General features: G+C 51.1%; 1 protein-coding gene across 5 annotated transcripts; it reads right to left on the bottom strand.

The window, feature by feature from the left end:
• Positions 1-913: 913 nt before the first annotated feature.
• Positions 914-22,621, bottom strand: TMEM53 (transmembrane protein 53). 5 transcript variants are annotated; one of them, XM_072772530.1, is made up of 5 exons: positions 22,391-22,548; positions 21,745-21,977; positions 21,386-21,503; positions 6,052-6,173; positions 914-1,637 (listed from the first exon to the last, which is right to left on the bottom strand). In XM_072772530.1, the coding sequence occupies exon 5, from the start codon at positions 1,599-1,601 to the stop codon at positions 984-986; it is 618 nt and encodes a 205-aa protein (XP_072628631.1). In that variant the 5' UTR covers positions 1,602-1,637; positions 6,052-6,173; positions 21,386-21,503; positions 21,745-21,977; positions 22,391-22,548; the 3' UTR covers positions 914-983. The 5 variants fall into 5 exon arrangements, with proteins under 5 accessions (XP_072628631.1, XP_072628629.1, XP_072628628.1 ...); XM_072772528.1 differs by lacking the exon at positions 21,386-21,503 and adding an exon at positions 15,529-15,617; XM_072772527.1 differs by lacking the exon at positions 21,386-21,503.
• Positions 22,622-22,632: the final 11 nt, after the last annotated feature.

Here is a 22,632-nt window from a genome sequence, read left to right as displayed (position 1 = left end):
TCGGCTCTGGAGGCAAAGGGTGCGTCAGCCCGGAGAACCTAAGGGTCAGCTCCCTCACTGCCAAACTTCCAAAGCCCATCCCCGCCCCGCCAAGTCCCCGAATGCCACAGTAAGCTCAGTCAGCTGACCTTGATTACCTACTACGCGCCAGCATTGTGCAGCAGGGACTGACAGCCCGAGCGACGATGGAGAACCCCGGAAGCCACCCCTCCTGCCTGGAGATGATCCAAGCGGGTCTCTTGAGGAGATGGGAGTTCGTTGTTTTAGCCAAATGGCTCCTGGCCCCAGTTCTGGTCTTCGGGGCTACTCACTTAGCTCGCCCTGGCTCCTCCTGGCACTGAGGGCTTCCTACCTGCCTGTGAAACACCCTGCAGCTTTCCTGGACCAGTGGCTTCCTGGCGAAGCGTGGGGGGCCAGGCAGGCCTGCCTCCTCTGCATCCTCAGCTTCGCATCTGGCTCCTACCTCAGACTCTCCAGCAGGGAGGAGAGAGCAGCGTCTCCACGTGAACTACTAAGTGGGGTCTGTGCGGAGCTGCTTCATGCTGCAGGGCCTCGCTCTCCCGGGGTTTTGGGGCAGAAGCAGCGCCCGCACCAGCCTGACCCTATTGTCTGGCACCTCCCCGCAGGGCTCACCGTCCTTCCAAGAAGCTAGAGACCAACCCTGAGGCTCATCAACCCCACTGTCCCCACTTGGTTGACCCTACAGAGCCTAGAGCCACAGGAACCAGCAGCCTGCGCGCACCTGCCCACATGCAGCCACTGCGAGACTCCTACGTTAACCCGTCCAGGCGCTCCCGGGATGCCGGGACAACCAGTCACCGCGGCAGAGCTTCAGTGGGAATCCTCTACTTGCGGGACGACAGTCCCCAAGGGCTACAGGGGAGTTGAAGCAAAAGAGGACCCCACCCATGGATACAGGTTGCGGGAGGTGTTGGGCATTTATTTCTGGAACAGAGGCGGGGTGAGTGGGTGGGGCAGGGGGCTCAGCAGTGGACGCAGCTGCGCATGAAGTTGACGCAGAGGCTCGTGTAGTAAGTGGGGTAGTCGCGGAGGTGGCTGACATGTGCAGACGACACGAAGTCCACTGAGCGCACCAGGACCCGGTGTGCCAGGCGGGCCTCCACCATGCGCTCCACGTCCCTGGCCAGCACCACCTCGTCGGCCCTCGAGTAGAGGTAGAGCTCGGGCCAGCGTGAGGCGGCGTCGAGCAGCCGGTCATAGAAGTGGGTGTGGAAGAGGGCCGTGAGGGGCGCGAGCAGGCCGTGGAACAGGACCGCCACCAGGGCGAAGGCCACCAGGAGCAGCAGGCGCAGCGCGGCAGGCCGGCGCTCCAGGACGGCGGCCAGCGCCCGCAGGGCCCCCACCAGGTTGCTGTCGCCGGGCCCGCTGTCAAAGATGGTGCCCACGACGCGCAGGCGGCAGAAGCGCCGGTGGGTCTGCAGCAGCTCCAGCACGTACCGGTACAGCATGACCCCCGCGTTGCTGAAGACATGGAAGAGCAGGGGCTCCTTCTCCACCTCGTGATCAAAGAGCAGCTCAAGTAGCTTCTGGGCCAAAACGCGAAGTGAAGGGATGCCCAGGGACTCGGAGAAGAAGACCATGTGCCACGGGGCTGTGTATCGGATGACGATGCAGCCCTGGGGAGAGGAGAGAGGCCTGCTGGGTCCCGGGGGGGGGGAGGGGGCAGACGGCCGGCAGCTCCAACCGCCAGCCCGCGGGGGCCCACGGGCCTGGCACGCTCCAGGCACGGGCTCCCCGCCCAGACACAGGCCCTCCCAACTGGAGGCGGCACTCAAGGCCCACGTCCGGAATGATCATTCCAGGCTGGCCCGTGGCCCGTGCCCCGTCTCCCGTCTCCCTCTTACGGTCCCCTGCGCCTCATCTGCTGCATGCTGCCGGCGTACTCAGGCCTCCCTCTTGGCCACGCCGGCTGCAGTGACCCCCCTCTGCACCGGCCCCCCGCCTGGCACCGGGGGCACCCCAGGCAACCCCACGCCGGGACACGGCCTGCATGCCCCAGCCCTGCCAGAGGCCACTTGTGCGCCGGGCCCGCATCGCAATAGCCAGTGGCCTCAGCTGCCCCGTCGCAGACCCCCAGGGTCCCTCCCGGGCCTGGCAGGGCCTAGGGCCTGGCACCCAACCCGGGCTCCCTCCTTCCACTCGCCCTGAAATTCGGAACATGGTAACACTGTTGTTCCTCAAATTCTACAACCTGAGCCAATCTCTCCGGCTCCCGGACCCCTCCGTGCCCAGGTCAAGCACGCCTCCAAGTCTCCACGCACATCCTCCTCTAGGTCATTTAGGAACGGTGGCCTAGGGGCAGCCCTGGTGGCGCAGCGGTTTAGCGCCGCCTGCAGCCCAGGGCGTGATCCTGGAGACCCGGGATCGAGTCCCACGTCAGGCTCTCTGCATGGAGCCTGCTTCTCCCTCTGCCTGTGTCTCTGCCTCTCTCTGTCTCTATGAATAAATAAATAAAATCTTAAAAAAAAAAAAGAACGACGGCCTACGCCATGCGCCTGGGCTCCCCCTCACTGTCCCACTCGGGAGACCAAGGGCCCATTGCCAGGGGGGCCTGAGGTCGGCCCAGGGGGTCACACGGGTCGGGGTTCGCTTCCTGGCACCACTTATCAACAGCACGAGCGAAGAGTAATTTCCTGGGCCTGTGCGTCCACCTGTAAACTGGGATGACATCCATCTCACAGGGTTAAGGTGGAGACTGAATGACAAAATGCACTTTAGGGTTCCCACGCCGCCCTGGCCCAGTAACCCGACGGGACGGCCAGCGGTGCGAAGGAGCACGGCGCTCGGCCGCAGCACTTGAGGACGAACGACCCAGAGCTAAACACGTCGCCGAGCTAACCCTGCCACCAGCCCCCTAGCCTCACCCTTCCCACGGACTCCAGGGTGACATCTGCCCCCGACCCCTCCTGGCATTATTCTCACCAAGGCCCTGACCTGCCCGCCTCCTCTTATTCTGCAGACGGGGTCACTGATGCCACCTGGCCCCTCAGGCTCTGGGACACTCCATAAAGTGCTCTGTTCTAACTTCCCAACCACCCCAACCGACACACAGCATCTCCACAAACGCACACACACTCCCGCCTCACACCACCGCACACACGCAACTCCCAGAACTAAACCCATGTCGCATCCCACAGGTGCAGACACTTGCACCCCCCACTCACTCGTGCACTCATCACACCATCTGTGAATACAGATGCACATGCACACATACCACAGGTGGGTGCATGGTTACATGCTGCACACCCTCCAAAACACACACACACACACACACACACACACTCCTCCCCTGGAGCATTCACATGCAGAAATAAACCACAATTCCTGGGAATATGTCATCTATGGGGACACACACGGTGTGTACCCTCTAGCTCCGCATCATCTGAGGGTGCACACACGGGACTTGTCCTACAAGGGCCCAACACTCCTGAGGGAGGGCACACATGTGCCAAGGCTCCCTGTGCCCATGGGTCTGGGCCTCACTTCGAGGCTTCCCAGGTGCCTGGCATCCCCGAGGCCACCTCCCCAGGCAGATGCTCCCAGAAGTCCCGCGTGTCAGATCCCAGGTTCCCCCCAAGCATTTCCCCATCTCTGGGCACACTGGGCCCGGGGCCCTGTGTGGCTCCTTGCCTCTCTCTCCTGTATTTTCAGTCTCCTCCTCTCTCTAGATTCCTGTCAAATCAATTTCATCAAAGAAAAGTGGCAGCAGCAGCAACAGCAGCCACCCCTTCGGGGCACCTGGGTGGCACAGTCGGTTACGCATCTAACTCTTGGTTTGGGCTCAGGTCGTGACCTCAGGGTCCAGAGACGGAGCCCCACATCCGGCTCTGTGCTCAGCGGGGAGTCCACTTAAGAGTCTCTCTCCCTCTCCCTGTGCCCCTTCCGCATCCCCTCTTCCACATGTGCTCTCTCTTAAATAAATAACATTACTATTTTTTTAAAGCCTCTATTATACTGTGTTCCCCTCTAACTCTCTCCTACCCTCTCTCCACCTTCCTGGATAATCTTTGACACCTGCCCTCTCCACCTCGTCCCCTCCCACTGACTCCCCCGCCCTGCTCTCACCAAGGTCACCCCTCAATTCCCCAAATGGCCAAATCCCATGACACCTCCTCATGCCCACTGTACTCTCCTTCCAGCAGCGCTGGTGACCACTCACTCCTGACTATACTCTCTGGTAGCCCCACGTTGGGTATAGAGATTACTTAAAAATAGAATCTTCAAAAAAATAAAAAATAGGGATGCCTGAGTGCCTCAGTGGTTGAGTGCCTGCCTTCAGCCCAGGGTGTGATCCCAGAGTCAATGGATTGAGTCCCACATTGGGCTCCCTGCATGGAGCCTGCTTCTCCCTCTGCCTGTGTCTCTGCCTCTATGTGTCTCTCATGAATAAATAAATAAAATCTTTTTTAAAAAATAAAAATAAAAAATAAAAGTGCCTTAAGGAACAAAGTAACTAGATGCAGTGGGTGATCCTGGATTGGATCCCAGTTTGGGACATTCTGGGGACCGTGAGAGAATCTGAATATGGACTGGGGACTCAAGGAGATAAACACAGATTAACATGGCAAGGTGGAGATCATGATCTGAAAAAAGTAAATAAATAAGCAGGATACAAAAAAAGTATATAAAATAGATCTCGTCCCAGGATCGAGTCCCACGTCGGGCTCCCTGCGTAAAGCCTGCTTCTCCCTCTGCCTGTGTCTCTGCCTCTCTCTCTCTCTCTGTGTGTGTCTCTCGTGAGTAAATAAATATAATATTTTTAAAAATTAAAGTAAAATAAAATAAAATAGATCTCATTTAGTGAAAGAAAAGCTATACCCGGAGAAAAGCTGGAAGGATGGGCACTGCCGGTCAACACAGGTGGTAGATAGGGCATTTTTACTTTCTTTTTAAAAATCAAGTATCCAGACTTTGGGGTTGGAAAATGCTTTTCTCCACACCCATCCTGTCCTGACCCCCTTCCTTTCCCAGAGGACCCTGGGATCTAACCCCACACCCCCGCGTCAACCCCCCCAGGACCTTCCCCAGCCTCCGCTCTGCACACTTGCCCTTCCCCGCAGTCTCTGCTCTGGCCACGCTCACCTACTCCTAGTCTCCCCCTGCCCTCAGGGATCTTAGTCCATTGGAGAAGCCAGACAACCAACCTGGCCCAGTGAGTGGAATTCGGAAGTGGCTGAAACTACCTGCAGAGCAAGGCCATTCATAAAGGGCGTAAAGGGCGATGCCAGAGGACCGGCCCTCTGGTCGGGGGGAAGGCCTCGGGCTCAGAACTACATCCCCACCCCAGCCCCGAGCCCCTCTCTCATCCTGGGGCCCCCACACTCGACAGGCCCACTGCAAACGGCGGTCAGGGGAGGGAGGCCGAGGCAAGGGGCTGGGGGCACCGGCACTGGCCTTTCTCCCAGAAGATTCCCACTCCCCCTCAGCCCAGGGCTTCGGGGTGCCAACCAGGGCTGTCAGCACTGGCTCTCCCTGCTTTGGGAGGTCTGGGCTGAGGAGGGCAGGCCCCGGCCAGGGGCCAAAGATGTGAAAGGGGCCTCTAAACTATAACCAGAGCCCCCTCAGGCTCTCTCCGGTTACCACAAGCTCTGCGTCCCGAACTCTTGGGGTGGCCTCAGAAGAAGCCAGAAAACGTCCAGCCTGAGTCTCTTTTCCAAGAGGCCCTCCTACGGGAGGCATGTGGCGGTGCCAGGTCGACCCTAAGACACCGACCTGGTCAGCAAGGGGCCATCCCGGGAGTACCCGCTCCGCCCAGCACCCTGGGCCCAGGCTCTCGCTCAGCAAGAGCTTGAGGTGTGGGCCGACTCCACAGCTGGGGGCTGCCCGCTGTGGGGCTGGGGGAAGCGGGTCGAAGGAGACAGAGCGGCCGCAGAGCTGGCAGCAAAGACGGGATAACCCTGCCGAAGTCCCCGTGGCCCCGGCCGTTCTGGGTGCCAGGCCTGCCGCGCTGGCGGTGGGGGGGGGGGCTGAGCCCCCCACGGAGCAGCCCCCCAGGCAGCGCCCCCCCCCCCCCGAGCCTGCGGTACTCACCCTCTTGTGGTAGATGGCGCTGTACTTGGCAAGGTTCTTGTCGGTGCAGCCACCCCAGCCCAAGAGAATCACCAAAGGCTGCCGGGCCCCCACCTCCTTCCGGCCTGGGTCGGAGCTGCTCTCTGAAACACAGACATGGTGGGGCTGTGAGCACCGAGTGGCCACGCGGGGTGTGGGGCGAGGCCCACTGGCCAGCCCGGAGCCCACCTAGCTGTAGGCCAGGAGCCAACAGGTGCCAGACGCAGGCACTCGGGTCCCCATGGGGCACCCTCCTCTAATTCTGCCTCAAGTGGCATTTAGGCCTCTCGGGAGGCGATGCGGGGTCACTGGAAAAACCCACATGAGGGCGCCTTTCTTTAGCAACTCAAAGATGTAGCCCTGGTGAGAGAAGTGAGAACCTTCTCCATGCAATTTCACCTTCTAATCCAGGGGTCAGCCAACTACAAGCCATGGGCCGAATCCAGCCCATGGTCTGGTTTTGTAGGAACCACACACTAAAAATAATAGAGGTTTTTATATTTTTAAATGGTTAAAAAAAATCAAAGGAAATAACATTTTGTGACACATGAAAGTTATATAAAATTTCAGTCTGATTGTCCACAATAAAGTTTTATTGGAACACGGCCATGCTCATTCATCTACTCGCTGTGTGTAGCTGCTTTCATGCTAAAACAGCAGAGCTGAGTAGTGGCAACGGAGTCCCTGTGGTTCGCAAAGCCTAAAATACTTAGGGCCCTTTACAGAAAAAGCCTGCCAGCCCTATTCTAATTTCACAAGTAGTTGGAAGGAGAGGACCTTAAACGGAGAAAGGGATAGGTCAGTAACACCAGGGAGGAAGAGCACGCAGCCCCTAAGGGCCCGTACCAACCTGCCCACCCCATCCTGTAATCCTTGCCGATGTGTACTGAGCCTTCACACTCAGAACATCACTAGCAGGTATATTATTGCAGATGATGAAACTAGGGCACAGAGAGGTTAGGGTAGTGGCCTAAGGTCACACAGGAAGCATATGGCTGGGAATCTGGCCACTGCCCCCTCCCTGTCCGAACTAAGCCACCTGAGACCTATGTGCCACCAGCACCGTCCCCAGCTAAGAAGCACATCATGAGGTGCCCAGGCACAAGCCAGCTGCCTCCTCTGTGGCTAGTTTCCCAGAGGCCTCCCTGTAACCTTGTTGGCCAGATCTCACTCATTTCCCGGGCCGAGTAGGGACCCAGCCACTTCGGGGGACTTCTGTGCAGGGTCTGTCCATTACTAGTTCTCTGCCCTCCCAAAAGGGCTGGGCTGTGCCCTTCCAAGTATCAAGCCACTTGGCCATGCTCAGCTGCCACCTCGAGATTTATGGATGCCAGTGGTGACCTGGCAACAGTAAATTTCAAGGCTAGTTAAGAGGATGGTAAATATAAATCACTAACCTTTGGACAAAAGGAAGACAACAATTTCCTGTGGAAATTAATGTGATTGAAAAGTTCAGTGTTCCTGCTCTCCAGCAGTGGTGACTCTGGCCTTCAGAGATTAACTGCCCGCCCCCAGGGGATCCCAGGCTGGACTGCAACCTGGCCTGGAGCAGAAGCTGCCAAGCGCCTCAGGCCCTGCAGACGCCTGCCAGCCCTCCCAGAATCCCCGGATGCTGGCCTGGCCCCTGGTGAGGGAGACGGGCCCACAGATCTCACTCAGGCCACTCCAAATAATCGCACTGCTTTTCCTGGCCCGGTGTCCCCATCGGGTGTCCCCCTCTGCTGCTAGGGCAGCTCTCCAACTGCCCTGGCCCTTCTGGCGGAGAGGCCACATCTGCGCCTCCCTGGGGCCCTAGACCTACATCACTGGGGGTGACCACCCATGAAGCTCAGGCCGCAACAGCCTCCTACCAATCAACAGCCACCCATTTGGATCTGCCTTGGAATCCCTGAGATCCTGGAACTAGATTCCTGAGACCTGCCCCAAGGAGGCTCCCTCACCTCTGTGCAGCCGCCTGAGCACAGGCTCCCCTCCCCTACGGTGGTTTGCAGTGGTCCCCCCCGTGCCACCACCAAGACACAGCAAACGGCCTCGGCATTTATCTCACATACGCAGAAGGCAGCCAAGGGACGTCACAACCCCTGGTGGCCCCCGAAGTTAAGGCCAGCCCCCACCAGCAGTGATGGTGCATTCTGGGTTGGGGAAGGTTCCAACAGCTTCTGCTGGGCCTGACCTGACCCTCTCCCACAGCTGGACTTGGAACCCCATTCTGCTCCACCGGGTCTTACGGGAACCCTTGGCATCACCGACTTAGGTAGGCATTTCCATGAAGAAACTCTCACAATATAGACATCCTGGGGCATCCAGGTGGCTCAGTCGGTTAAGCGTCTGCCTTGGGCTCAGGTCATGATCCCTGGACCCTGGGATCAAGCCCCACATCAGGCTCCCTGTTCAGCGGGGAGCCTGCTTCTCCCTCTCACTCTCCCTTTCTCTCTCCCTCTCTCTCAAGTAAATCAATAAAATCTAAAAAAATAAAAAAATAATATATATATATAGACACCCTGAACACACTGCCTCTCTGACCCCAACCTCTCCGTACTGCCCCTCACGGGAGGGGATTGATCCCTCCCTCCAGCCAGGCACTCGAGGCTTCCCCTGAGCCACAGGTGTTCTTTCTGTCTGTGGGCATCTCCTATTCCCCCAACAATCTCCTCCCGGGGCCCCATTCTCAATACTGGTTCCTAACTTAAGCCTTTATCCTGACCTTCTCCCACCGGAGCCATGCTGTCCCTTCTGATTCTGTATTTCAAGGGCTACAACCCAGAAAAGTCCGAGGTGCTCTGGCTGAGATTGCTAGAGACCAGGAAAGGCCTCCCAAAGGAAGACACATCTGCTGCACTGGCCCGGAGGCCCAGTAGGAACATGCCAGGCAGAGAGAGGTCATGAGCGGGGGCAGGAGGCCATGGAGATGCTACAGTCGGTCTGGGGCCCAGCAAACAGTCCTGGGGGGCTAGAACCTGGGTGAGGAGGAGCAGTGGTTGGGAGAGCTGCCCAGAGTGGGCCTGGGGCCTGATCCCACAGGGCCTTTCAGGCCATGCATAGGAGTTGGGATTTTATTTCACAGGAGTAGAGAGCAAATGATGATTCTGGAATTGGGGGAAGCGGCAGGATCCCATCTGTACTGATTAATGACTTGCACGATTAATGTGTGTCTCTGCCTTTAGCCAGCGGGCTCCGTGAAGGCAGGCACCGAGTGTGGCATGTTTATCACCGCATCCCCAGTGCCTAGCCCCGCAGCTGGCCCATTCAGGCACTCAGGAGAAACGTGCTGGAATGAACATGTGGCTGCAAAGTGAAGGATGGATCCAAGGAGAAAGAGCTAGCATTCTCCTTGTTACCCATTGCCCTTTCCAAAGTAATAAAAGTGATTGTTATGGCTATTGTTATTTATTGCCACCTCCAGATCATGATTCCTCCATCCTTTTATAAAAGCCCCTGTTCCCTTTATGCTTATTCCACGGCCATATCACCCACTTCCCTCCTGTGGCTGATATCTCAGGGCCTCTGGCTGCTGTCCCTTAGGGGCAAGACTCAGGCACTGGCTCCATCTCTCATTTGTACTCTAAGACTTCCCATGACCCGGTGCGGGCAATCAAATCCACCTCCTAAGCCATCACAGACGGGTTCCAGCCCATCTGAAATCCACATCTCCGTCCAGCTCTTACCTCCCCCTCTTTCCCATCACCAAGAAAAACAATAATGATACCAGGAAAAAGAGCATTATGTGTCAAGCACTGTTCTACGCACTTTATATATCAACTCATTTATTTTTATTTTTATTTTTTTTATATATCAACTCATTTAATCTTTACAACAATCCTATGAAAAATGTACTGTCATTATTCTCATTTTACCAATGAACAACCAAGTCACAGAGATAATCGATAACTGGCTCAAGGTCACACAACTAATAAGCAGTGAAAGTGGAATCCAAACCCAAGTGGTCTAGAGACCAGCTTGTAACCACTGTCCCAGCTGGCGCCTTGGGTAACAAAACCCAAGCCCACAGTCTGAACCACATCTCTATCACCTCAGTTCCAAACGAGTACACATAGCTACCTTTGCATGTCAACAGATCCAACTCTGACCTCTTTCACCTCCTCCTCCTCCTCCTCAGGGATCGGTCACCCCAGCCAGAGCCCCAGCATATGTTACATCATTTGGCTCTGCAACCATCCTAGGAGTCAGTCACTATTGTTCCCATTTTAAAGACAAGAAAACTAAAACAGAGAGAGAGTAAGTCCCTCTCCCCCAAGAACACGCAGCCAGAGCCGGCTTCCATCTCTCTGGACCACCATGCCACCCCACTCCCACCCCCAAGACTTCGCACGTGCTCCTCCCTCCCTGGCCCAGGATGCTGATGCTCCACATTTATGATTGGCTAATGCCCACTCCACCTACTGAGTCAGGTCACTCTTCATTTCCAGGAAGCCTCGCCTGATGCCTTCCTCAACCCCTTCTCATCTCCCACCCCAATCACCAGACTGGGGTAGATGCCCCTCCTCTGTACTGTCACAGCACCCATCATCACCATGTCACTGCGCTTATCACACTGCCAAGCAGTGTCCATCTGGAACAGGTAGGAGGCTGCTCTAACATGCACGGTGAGAGATGGCAAAGGTCTGACCCAGAACAGTGGAAGACAGGTAGGCAGGTAGAGGGAAAGGACAGGGACAAGAGTAATTTTGGAACATATATCAAAAGTCTCAAAAATATGCAATCTTTGACATAGAAATTCCACTTCTGAGAAAGAAAAATGTTTAATCATATGGTAATGTTTGATAATACATTAAGCAAATTAGACACATAACTATAAGAGCTAAAACCATAAAACTCTTAAAAGAAAACACAGGAGTAAACTCTTGTGGCCTTGCATTAAGCAGTGGTTTCTTGGATGTGACCAAAAGTGCAAGGAATAAAAGAAAAAAAAAGGATAAATTGGGACTTCATCAAAAAAATTTTTACGGGACTTCATCAAAATTAAAAACATTTGTACTTCAGAGGACAGCATCAAAAAAAATGAAAATAACAACCTGCAGAACAGGAGGCAATATCTGCAAATCACATATCTGATAGGGGGCTTGTATCTGACGCATACCAAAAAACTCTTACAATTCAACAATAAAAAAACAATCCGATTAAGATGGGCAAAGGATCTGAATACACATTTCTCCAAAGTAGATATATGAATAACCAATAAGCACATGAGAAGATGCTCAACATCACAGTCATTAGGGAAATAAAAATCAAAACTATGAGATCCCACGTTATACCCACTAGGATGGCTATAATCAAAAAGCCAGATATTAACAAGTGTTGATGAAGATGTAGAGAAATCAGATTACTCGTACACTACCGGTTAGAATCCAAAAAGGTGCAGTTAGTTTGGAAAACGGTTTGGCATTTCCTAAAATAAATAAATAAATAAATAAATAAATAAATAAATAAATAAATAAATAAATAAAACATCAAGTTATCATAGGACCCAGCACTTCTCTTCCTAGGTAAATATACACTTAAGAGAAGTGAAGAGACGGGGACACCCGGGTGGCTCAGCGGTTGATCATCTGACTTCGGCTCAGGGTGTGATCCCAGGGTCCCGGGATCGAGTCCCACTTCGGGCTCCCTACATGGAATCTGCTTCTCCCTCTGCCTGTATCACTGCCTCTCTCTCTGTGACTCTCATAAATAAATAAATATAATTTTTAAAAAAGAGAAGTGAAGACATGAACACAAAAACCTGTACACAAATGTTCATAGCAGCTTTCTTCAGAATAGCCAATAGCCACCAAGTAGAAACCATCCAAATGCCTATCACCTTTAAAAATGAGATGGTATATCCATACAACAAAATACTATTTGGTCATAAAAAGCAATCAAGTACCAACACAGGCTACAACATGGATGAACCTTGGAAATCTGTGCTAAGTAAAAGAAGCCAGCCACAAAAGACTATCTACCGCATGATTCCATTTTATGAAATGTCCAGAACAGGTAAATCCGTAGAGGAGTAGAGCAGTGGTTGCCAGGAGCTGAAGGGAGGGGGGAACAGGGAGTGACTACTAATGGGTATAGGGTTTCTTCTGAGGTGTCGGAAATGTTCTGGAGTTAGTGGCGTGGTTGCACCATCCTGCCAATATACTAAAAACCAATGAATTGTACATCTTAAAAGGGTGAGTTTTATGGCATGTGAATTATATCCCAACAATACTATCATTTAAAAAAAATTAATAGTAATAGGGGTGCCTGGCTGGCTCAGTCTGCAGAGCGTATGATTCGTGACCTTGATGTTGTAAGTTCAAGTCCCATGGTGGGTCAAGAGATTACTTAAAAATAAAATCTTTAAGAAAAAAATAGTAGTAATAAATTAAGTGAAAAAGCAAGTTGAAAAGCAGCATATGTAACAGAATATACATATATATATATATATATACACACATACATACACACCTATATACTGATACATAGAAAAAAACACATCAAATATTAATAGCAATTATTTCTAGGATTAGAAGCAATTGCTTTTTCATTCTTTTTTTTTTACCCATTTTCTAAAATCAGTAATGCATTACTTTTGCAATGAGAGTTAAAATGTTATTTTAGCCCTTTGGCAAAGCAGAAGTATGCTTTTCGATCCCGGCAATTCTTGAGCACGCACAAAACAATTTATTCTCACAGGCTCCCTGTCCTCTAGAATTTCTCAACAAAACAACACTGACACCAATAATATAAGAATTACAGATACATATATTGTACAACAGTTTAAGTCATAAAACTAAGGCATAAATTAGATTTTTTATATCCCAGGGGCATGTGGAGAAGACAAAGGAAAGGCTGACAAGGCATGAGGGTCTGTGGCACAATATGTGCTTTTTATCTGTAAGCCAGAATCAAAATGCAAAGAATCTATGTTTTCTTTTTAAAATGCAAAGAATAAAAGAATCCTCAGTTTCCTCTACTCCCCAGAAATACTTTCTAGAATCTCATATACCTGGTTCTGGTTTTTTTTTTTTTGTTTTTTTTTTTTTTTGCTTTTTTTTTTTTAAGTAAACTCTGTCCCAAACATGGGCTTGAACTCATGACCCCAAGATCAAGAATTACATGCTCAGGTGCCTGGGTGGCTCAGTGGTTGAACATCTGCCTTTGGCTCAGGTCGTGGTCCCAGGGTCCTGGGATCAAGTCCTGTATCAGGCTCCCTGCCTGAAGAATCACATGCTCTACCAAACGAGCCAGCCAGGTTTCCCCCAGTTCCCATATTTATATATTTGAATTACTTTACTTAAAATTACCTTTTTTTTTTAACTTTTTGAAATAATAGCCTACCTAGGAAAGTAGCACCATATCTATTTTTTTAAGATTTTATTTATTTATTCATGAGAGACACAGAAAGAAAGGCAGAGACACAGAGGGAGAAGCAGGCTCCCCACAGGGAGCCCGAGGTGGGACCCCAGGACCCCGGGGATCTCGCCCTGAGACAAAGGTAGACGCTCAACCACTGAGCCACCCAGGGGCCCCAGTAGCACAGTATCTTAAGAGTACATACTTTATAAAACCATATCCGAATTCAAGAGAAGGAGACAAACCAAGAAAAAGACTCTTAAGGATACAGAACTGATGCTGACCAGGGCGCGGGGAGGGGGAGATGAGTGAAGCAAGGGATGGGGATTAAGGAGCTGTGATGAGCACCAGGCGATGTATGGAAGTGCTGAATCACTATATTGTATGTATGGAACTAATGATACATTAATTGGAATTAAAGTTAAAAAGTTGGGCAGCGGGGCATGCCTGGGTGGCTCAGCGGTTTAGCACCTGCCTTTCGCCCAGGGCGCGATCCTGGAGTCCCGGGATCGAGTCCTTCATCTGGCTCCCTGCGTGGAGCCTGCTTCTCCCTCTGCCTGTGTCTGTCTCTCTCTATCTGTGTCTCAAATAAATAAATAAAATCTTTTTTAAAAATTAAATAAAAAACTTTACAAAAATAAAACAAAAACCTTATTTGCATCCAAATCCCTGGCTCTGCCACGAATAACTATAAGACAGACCTTGAGCAATCTCTCTAAACTTCAACTTCCTTATCTGTAAAATGGGGCTGTTGATATATAGATTAAATAAGATATCTGTGCATCGTATCCGGCACAAAGAAAGAGTTCAATGAACCCGAGACACCGTTCCTTCACGAGGAACACATGCGTACAGGAGAAAAGGAGAAAATGTCTAATAAAATTGGAATCCCACTGTTTTGTAATCTGCTTTCTTCCACTTAGCAATATATTGTGAACGTCTCTCCATGTCAGTTTATATATTTCTCCATGACTCTTTTTAGTGGCTATGGAGGGATTCCTGGGTGGCGCAGCGGTTTGGCGCCTGCCTTTGGTCCAGGGCGCGATCCTGGAGACCCGGGATCGAGTCCCACGTCGGGCTCCCGGTGCATGGAGCCTGCTTCTCCCTCTGCCTATGTCTCTGCCCCTCTCTCTCTCTCTCTCTCTCTCTCTGTGACTATCATAAATAAATAAAAATTTAAAAAAATATATGTTTAGTGGCTATGGAGCGACTGTAGAATATTTCATAATTTGTGGTGACCAATCTCCCATTATCGGACATGATGTTTCCAATTTTTGCTATTATGAAAAAAAACTTTATTGGACACCTCTTTCCTTGTGTGTGTCCTTAATTGTTTCCTAGAAATGGAACTGTATTCAAGCAACACCTTCCAAATGGCAACCGAAAGCTACACACCACTGGCTTAGGAGTGGAGCTCCAGAGCTGAAATCTGGGACCACGTGGGGTAAGATACTTCAGCTCCCCAAGTGTCTGCTCCTCATAGGTAAAAGGGTGTAAGAGCCCTCCCTATATAAGGTGGCTGCCCATTAATCAAATCGCAACAGGTGCTCCTGGCAGGCCTGGCATGTGAGCAGGACATGGTCAATGGCATAAGAGCAGCGGAAACCCCAGTAAGCTCAGGGACAGGAGACCTGAAAAGGGTCCACCAGGTCTGAAGCTCACATCCAGAGCCTAGCACAGCGCCTGGTATAGAGTAAACAAAGTCTAAAGCATTTTTATTAATGTGTAAAAGAGATTATGATTCAAAAAACACAGGCATACCTCAAAGCTATTATGGGTATAGCTTTTTCCAGACAACCCCGATAAAGCGAGTATCACAATAACGAATTTTTTGGTTTCCCAGAGCATGCAAGAGTTATGTTTATATTATACTGGTAGTCTATTAAGTAGCCACTAACATTATATCCAAAAAAAAAAAAAAAAAAAAAAACAACCCAACAACAACATACATACCTTAGTTTAAAAACACTATATCGCTGGGGCACCTGGCTGGCTCAGTCAGGAGAGCATGCAACTCTTAATCTCAGGGTTGTGGGTTCAAGCCCCACATCGGGTGTAGAGTTTACTTAAAAAAACAAAATCTTTAGGGGCGCCTGGGTGGCTCAGAAGTTGAGCATCTACCTTCGGTTCAGGGCATGATCCCGGGGTCCTGGGATCAAGTTCCACATTGGCCTCCCCGTAGGAGCCTGCTTCTCTGCCTCTCTCTCTCTCTGTCTCAAATAAATAAATAAATAAATAAATAAATAAATAAATAAATAAATAAATAAATAAATAAAATCTTTAAAAATACATTGCTAAAAAATGCAAACCATCATCTGGGCTTTCAGTGAGTCATCATCTTTTCGCTGGTGGAGGGTCTTGCCCTGATGTCAATGGCTGCAGCCTGGTCAGGGAGGTGTGTGCTGAAAGCTGGGGTGGCTGTGGTGATTTCTTAAAATAGGACAATAAGGAAGTTTGCCACACTGATTGACTCTTCCTCTCACAAGTGATTTTCCTGTAGCATGTGATGCTGCTTGATAGCATTTTTCCCACAGCAGAACTTCTTTCAAAATTGGAGTCAATCCTCTGAAACCCTGAAACTGCTTTAGCAACTAAGTCTATGGAATGTCCTAAATCCTTTGTTTTCATTTCCACAATCTTCACAGCATCTTTACCAGGAGTAGATTCCATCTCAAGAAATTACTTTGTTTGTCCATAAGATGTAACTCCTCATCTGTTCAGGTTTATCATGAGATTGCAGCGTTTCAGTCACATCTTCAGACTCCACTTCTAATTCTAGTTCTCTTGCTCTCTCCACCACATCTGTAGTTACTTCCTCCCCTGAAGTCTTACACCTCAAAGTCATCCATGAAGGTTGGAATCAACTTCTTCCAAAGTCCTGGTAATGTTGCTATTTTGACCTCTTCCCATGAACCACAAATATTCTTAATTGCACTTAGAATGGTGAATCCTTTCCAGAAGGTTTTCAATTTACTCTGCCTAGGTCCATCAGAGAGTCACTATCTGTGGCAGCTGTAGCCTTAAGAAATGTATTTCTTAAATAATAGGACTCGAAAGTTGAAACTACTCCTTGATCTAGGGCTGCAGAATAGATGTTGTGTTATCAGTCATGAAAACAACATTAATCTCATCATATGTCTCCATCAGAGCTCTTGGGTGACCAGCTACATTGTCAATGAGCAGCAATATTTTGAAAAGAATCTTTTTTTTTCTGAGCAGAAGGTCTCAACAGTGGGCTTAAACTATTCAGTAAACCTAGTTGTAAACAGATGTGCTGTCATCCAGGCTTTGCTGTTCAATTTATAAAGCACAGGGAGAGTAGATTTATCATAATTCTTAAGGGTCCTAGAATTTTCGGAATGGTAAGTGAGCATTGGCTTCAACTTAAAGTCACCAGCTGCCTTAGCCCCTAGCAAGAGAATCAGCCTGTCCTTGGAAGCTTTGAAGCCAAGCATTGACTTCTCTCTAGCTATGAGAGTCCTAAATCATATCTTCTTCCAGTATAAGACTGTTTCATCTACACTGAAAATCTGTTCTTGGGATGCCTGGGTGGCTCAGCGGTTGAGCATCTGCCTTCGGCTTGGGGCATGATCCTGGGTTCCTGGGATGGAGTCCAGCATCGGGCTCCCTGCAGGGAGCTTGCTTCCCCCTCTGCCTGTGTCTCTGCCTCTCTCTCTGTATCTCTCACGAATAAATAAATAAAATATTAAAAAAAAAAAGAAAGAAAATCTGTTCTTTAGTGTAGCCACCTTCACGAATTATCTTAACCAAATCTCCTGGATAACTTTGCTGTGCTTTCTATACCATAACTTGTTGCTTCACCTTACACTTTCATGTCATGGAAACGGCTTCTTTCCTCCAGCCTCATGACCCCACTTGTGCTAGCTTCCAGCTTTTTTTTTTTTTTTCTTCCAGCTTTTCTTCTGCAGCTTCTTCCCCTCTTTCAGCCTTCACAGAATTGAAGAGAACGAGGGTCTTGCTCGGGATGAGGCTTCGGCTTAAAGGAACGTTTAGTCTTCTATCCAGATGACACAAACTTTCTCTACATTACCAGTAAGGTTGTTTTCTTATCATGCATGTGTTCACTGGAGTAGCACTTTATTTCCTTCAAGAACTTTTCCTTTGTTTTTTTTTTTTTTTTTTTTTTTTTTTTTTTTATGATAGTCACACAGAGAGAGAGAGAGAGGCAGAGACACAGGCAGAGGGAGAAGCAGGCTCCATGCAGGGAGCCCGACGTGGGATTCGATCCCGGGTCTCCAGGATCGCACCCTGGGCCAAAGGCAGGCGCTAAACCGCTGCGCCACCCAGGGATCCCAAGAACTTTTCCTTTGCATTCGCAGCTTGGCTCTCTGGCACAACAGAACTGGTGTTCAGCCTCTCAGTGTTCCATAGTCCTTCCTTAATAAGCTTACTCATTTCTAGCTTTGGATTGAAAGTCAGAGACTCCTGTTTCTTCCTTTGACTTGAACACTTAGAGGCCACTAGTGAGTTATTAACTAACCTAATTTCCATACTGTGTCTCAGGGAAGAGGGAGGCCCAAGGAGAGGGAGAGAGAAGATGGAATAGCCAATCAATTAAGTTTGCTGTCTTGTATTGGCGGGGTTCATGGTGCCTCAAAACAACAACAATAGTAATATCAAAGGTGATCATAGATCACCATAAAAAATATAATAATAATGAAAATGTTTGAAACATTATGGGAATTACTAAAATGTGACACAGAGACACGAAATGAGCAAATACTGTTGGAAAACATGGCATCCATACACTTGCTTGATGCAAGGTTGCCACAAACCTTCAATCTGTAAAAAAAAAAAAAAAAAAAAAAAAAAAAAAGCACATCTGCGAAGTGCAATAAAGCAAAACACAATAAAAGAAGGTAGGCCTATGGGGATCCCTGGGTGGCTCAGCGGTTTAGTGCCTGCCTTTGGCCCAGGGTGCGATCCTGGAGTCCTGGGATCGAGTCTCACGTCGGGCTCCTGGCATGGAGCCTGCTTCTCCCTCTGCCTGTGTCTCTGCCTCTCTCTCTCTCTCTCTCTCTATGTCTATCATAAATAAATCTTTTTAAAAAGTAAAAAAAAAAGAAGGTAGGCCTGTAAATTAAACTCCTCTGTTTAAAAAAACAAAAACAAACAAAAAATAAAACCCTTTGGGAGCCCCACAGGCAAAGAGAGGATTGAGTCCCAACTCCCTCTTCACCTGGGTCTCTAAGACTTCTCTGGTGTGACAGGTCTGTGGGACCACCTCAGTTTCCCCCAGCGCCCCTACTTCTTGCACTTTCTTTCTCACACCATCTACCTATCAGCCCTGTGAAGCTCTAGATCCAGCTTGGGCCACTGTTCTCCAGAAGCCATCCCGACCAATGCAGCCCACCATGGTGTTCAAAACTCTGAACTGTTTCCTGGGTGCCAGTGAAAGCTAACTGAAGGTTAAATGGCCTTTCCCTCCTCATTCTTTTTTTTTTTTTTTTTTTTTTGCTAGAGCTTAGCAGAAAAGCAGAGTCACAATAAAACCTGGGCTCACAATAAACTCCTCACTTCCCCTTCTGTGACCTCCGAAAGCCTTCCTTGTACCCAGACCCTGTGAATCAATTATTTCTGAAAATGTTTACTTAACATGAGAGCAATATAGTGCCGTTAAGAAGGCCTGCTGGCCTGCCTGCAAGCCAAAGAGGGGCCCTGGGGCAGAACTTGGCTGCCCATTCTCTGGCTGGGAGAAAACGTAGCGTAGCCTTGGCCTGGGATGTCAGAGCATCTCTGGCTCAGGCCCACATTCAGCTCATTTAGCACCTCATCCATACCAGGCTCTAGCAACAGTGAGCAAAACCAACAAAAGCACTACAAAAGGGATCCCTGATGTGGAAGTCAGAACAGAACCTTCCTCAAGAAAATGAGACGGAAAAAAAAAAAAAAAAAAAAAAAAAAAAAAAAAAAAAGAAAATGAGACGGGAGCACAGTATTAGGAGGGGAAGGGGATCACTGGTCAGACAAGAAGGATGTAGGGAGATTCCAGGTCAAGAGATCAGCTTCAGCAAAGCACCAGGCAACTAGTCTCCCGGCATGAGCATCCCACAACCTACTGGCTGGTGGGATTCCCAACAGAAGGTTCCTAGGCTGCCCAGCCTGGGCTCTGAACACCCCGGAGCTGCAGCTGCCTTCCAGCTAACTGATGTGCCAGCAGCAGCCGCTCACCTGTCAACTCAGAGCAGCATTGGGCACTGCGGTTTTGATGTTTAAATATGGAGGACAGAAATTCCAGAAACCAAATATGACTGTCCTATATACTTCTCCACCATTAAATGCAAAAGAAAGACAATCTTCAGGATCCCCACAGGCTGTCCCCGTGTGAAGCCATCTCAGCCTGGAGGGAGCTCTCTGAAGATGGGAAACAGATTCAGGGGATCATGGTGTTATTATCTCCTTCTGAGGGGGTCCTACAACCTCCAGCTCAGCTCTGGGGCATGCACTTTGAGAGGGAAAGGCATGATGAACTAAAGCCATCCAGAGGAGGCTCTCGGGACCACATCAGAGGAAGGGCAGTTGACAGCCCTAGAGTTATTTCTCTTGGAGAAGAGAGATGTGAGGAAGGCATGAGCTGACCTCTTGAAGAGAGAGGAAGGGAGATTACCTTGCTGTATTGTACCCACCATGACCCTCTTGTCCTGCAGTTACCGCATCATTGCGACCTGCTTATAAATCCTCACCCCTCCCCAGAACCACAGCTCCTTGCAGTGAGCCCATGTGTGAATCATTTCCGAGGCAACAGCAATGAGCCTGTGGCCAGGACACAGCAAATACTGAACTAAAAGCAGAAATGACAGGAAGGCCTATCACGGCTCAAGAAAGGGAAGTGTTTTCTAACAATCCCAGGTACCTACAACAGGCCAGCATGTCTGGGAGGAAGCATCCTGTCAGGGAAGGGTCTGAAAGCAACAGAATACCCTCATGCCAGTAGGACTAAATGCCCCCCCGAGGTTTCTTCCAACTCTAAGACCTCTCCCCCTGAAGCAGTGCCCCGACCCACTAGCAGAGGGGATACACCGATGCCAGGCACACACATCAGTCACTATCCTGTGAACCCTAACAAGCCCATGAAGTAGGCACGGCCATTCTACAGTGGAGGAATCTGAGGCCCAGGAAGGTTCAGTAACTTGCCAAAGCCATAAAGCCAGTAGAGGGTAAAAGTGAATTGTGAACCGAGATCACCAGGCTGCCCACCTGCACCGAGGGAAAACGTGCCCTCCTAGCCACACGGAGGGCAGCTTCCAGCCCTTTCCAGCTGGTGTGGCTCTCCGAGGGCAGTAACATTAACTGGCTTCATCTCCCCCTGATGCCAAAACTCTTCAAAAGCATTTCTACATCCCTAAGCCCAAGAGCCCTGCGCCACCATACCCAGTTCTAAGGAAACAGAGTTGGGCTAGGGCCAGCTGTCCCGTGGGAGCCTAGGGGTCACCCTCTCCTCCTAGATCTGAACCAAGTAACACAGGATGCTATGGGAGGGGGCCAGGAAGGGTTCTCCTGAAGAAGGCAATGCCTGAGCGAAGCCTTCAGTGAGAAGCTGGACAAGGACAAGCGAGGGGGCAGTGTGGGCCAGTGGAGGGGAAAGGGCATCTCAGACAGAGGAACAGCAGGAGCAAAGGCAGAGAAGCCTTTGCTTTGTGTGTGGGGAAGCACAAGCAGTTTGGGTTGCCAGAACATAAAACTCGGGGATCCCTGGATGGCTCAGCAGTTTAGCACCTGGGTGTGATGCTGGAGTCCCGGGATCAAGTCCCGCATTGGGCTCCCTGCATGGAGTCTGCTTCTCCCTCTGCCTGTGTCTCTGCCTCTCTCTCTTTCTGTGTCTCTCATGAATAAATAAATAAAATCCTTAAAAAAAAAAAAAAAAGAACATAAAACTCAAATTGATCAGTGAGTAGAAGGGCACGGTGATCAGAGAGACAAGCAGGGGCTGCCAAACGATGAGAACTTTGAATGCCACCTTCAGGAACCTGGACTTGATTTATCCTGAGGCCAAGCAGGAGCCACTGAGGGGTCTTGGGGAGACGGGTGGTGCGAGCCAACCTCTACATTAAGGACGATCACTGTGGTAGCCAAACCTGGAGGGCGGAGAGGCCACGGGGACTAAGGCAGGGAGGCAGAGGCTGGTCTCCGGGCCTCAAGCCTTCTCTAGCAGCATTCCCTGTCCCAGCCACACGTTCCACTGTCTGGGCCCCAGCCCAACTCCCAACTGCAGGGGCCCAGGCCTGCTCTACAGGCTGCTCATCTCTTGGAGCCTCCCCCACACCTGTCTTTAATGATAGGACTGTAGGAAGGAGTAATGCTAACCACTCTACTTACTCCACGCCAGACACTATGCTGGGTCCTTTACACAAGTTGCCTCAGTTGTGCAACCCACAGCCCTGGAAGGGAGGCTGCTGTCAGGAGCCTCGCTCTGCAGATGAGGAAACTGCCAAGGGTCATCCAGCTACTGAACGGAGGGTCTGAACCGACTTCTCCCTGCCGGCGGCAGGCACTGCGGGGCTACCCGCGGCCACGGAGAGCGCGGGGAGGAGTCCCGTGTCCGGCGGCTTCTGCAAGGACCCCCGGGAAAACAGCTGGTGAAAAATGGGTGGGCCCCCTACGCACACCGCCGCAGAGGCTGGAGGCGGGAGGCCCGATCCCAATCACAGGAATCAGGGCCGCCCCCCGAGCTCGGCAGCCGTCAGCCGCGGGGGCAGCCGCGAGGCCCGCGGCCTGCGAGCTGCGGCTGCAAGGACAGAAAGAGCCCGGCGCCGAGCCGCGGCCGCGGGGGGCGGAGACCACTCGGGGGCGGGGCGGGGGCGGGGCGGGGCTCGGGGCCCGACCGCGTCCGGGACCCGCGGCCCCCTGAGGGGGCGGGGCGCGAGGGGGCGGGGCTGCGGGAGGGGCGGGGCCACGGCTGCGCCCGCGACCCGCAGGCTCGTTCGGTCACCTCCCCACGGTGGGCCCGACCCTCGTTCCATACCCTGGCTCCGGCAGGGCTCATCCGGGATCTCGATGGTGTAGTCCAGCTCAGCCGAGGCCATGGTGAAGGCGCCAGCCCTCGGCACGGGCCTCCGCCGGAACTCCCGCTCGCGCGCCCGCGCCTCACCCGGGAGCCTCCCGGGCGCCGCCCAATCACCACCCACCGCCCCCGTCGCCGCCCAATCCCCGAGCCGCGCTCTGTGACCTCCGGTCCTAGCAACCGCCGAGTCCCTCTCCGACCGT

This window comes from Canis lupus, chromosome 13 (genome assembly GCF_048164855.1).
Source record: "Canis lupus baileyi chromosome 13, mCanLup2.hap1, whole genome shotgun sequence".
Taxonomy (NCBI): Eukaryota; Metazoa; Chordata; class Mammalia; order Carnivora; family Canidae; genus Canis; species Canis lupus.
The sequence above is the reverse complement of the archived record's forward strand: the minus strand, read 5'-3'. Positions and strand labels throughout refer to the sequence as shown.

Excerpts from the sequence above, each read along its gene's own strand:
- TMEM53 (XM_072772526.1), bottom strand. The coding sequence starts at position 22,451 with ATGGCCTCGGCTGAGCTGGACTACACCATCGAGATCCCGGATGAGCCC. Across the intron at positions 6,174-22,390 it reads TGAGCCCTGCCGGAGCCAGG|AGAGCAGCTCCGACCCAGGC; the intron begins GTATGGAACGAG and ends TCTGTGTTTCAG. Across the intron at positions 1,638-6,051 it reads GCGCCATCTACCACAAGAGG|GGCTGCATCGTCATCCGATA; the intron begins GTGAGTACCGCA and ends TCCTCTCCCCAG.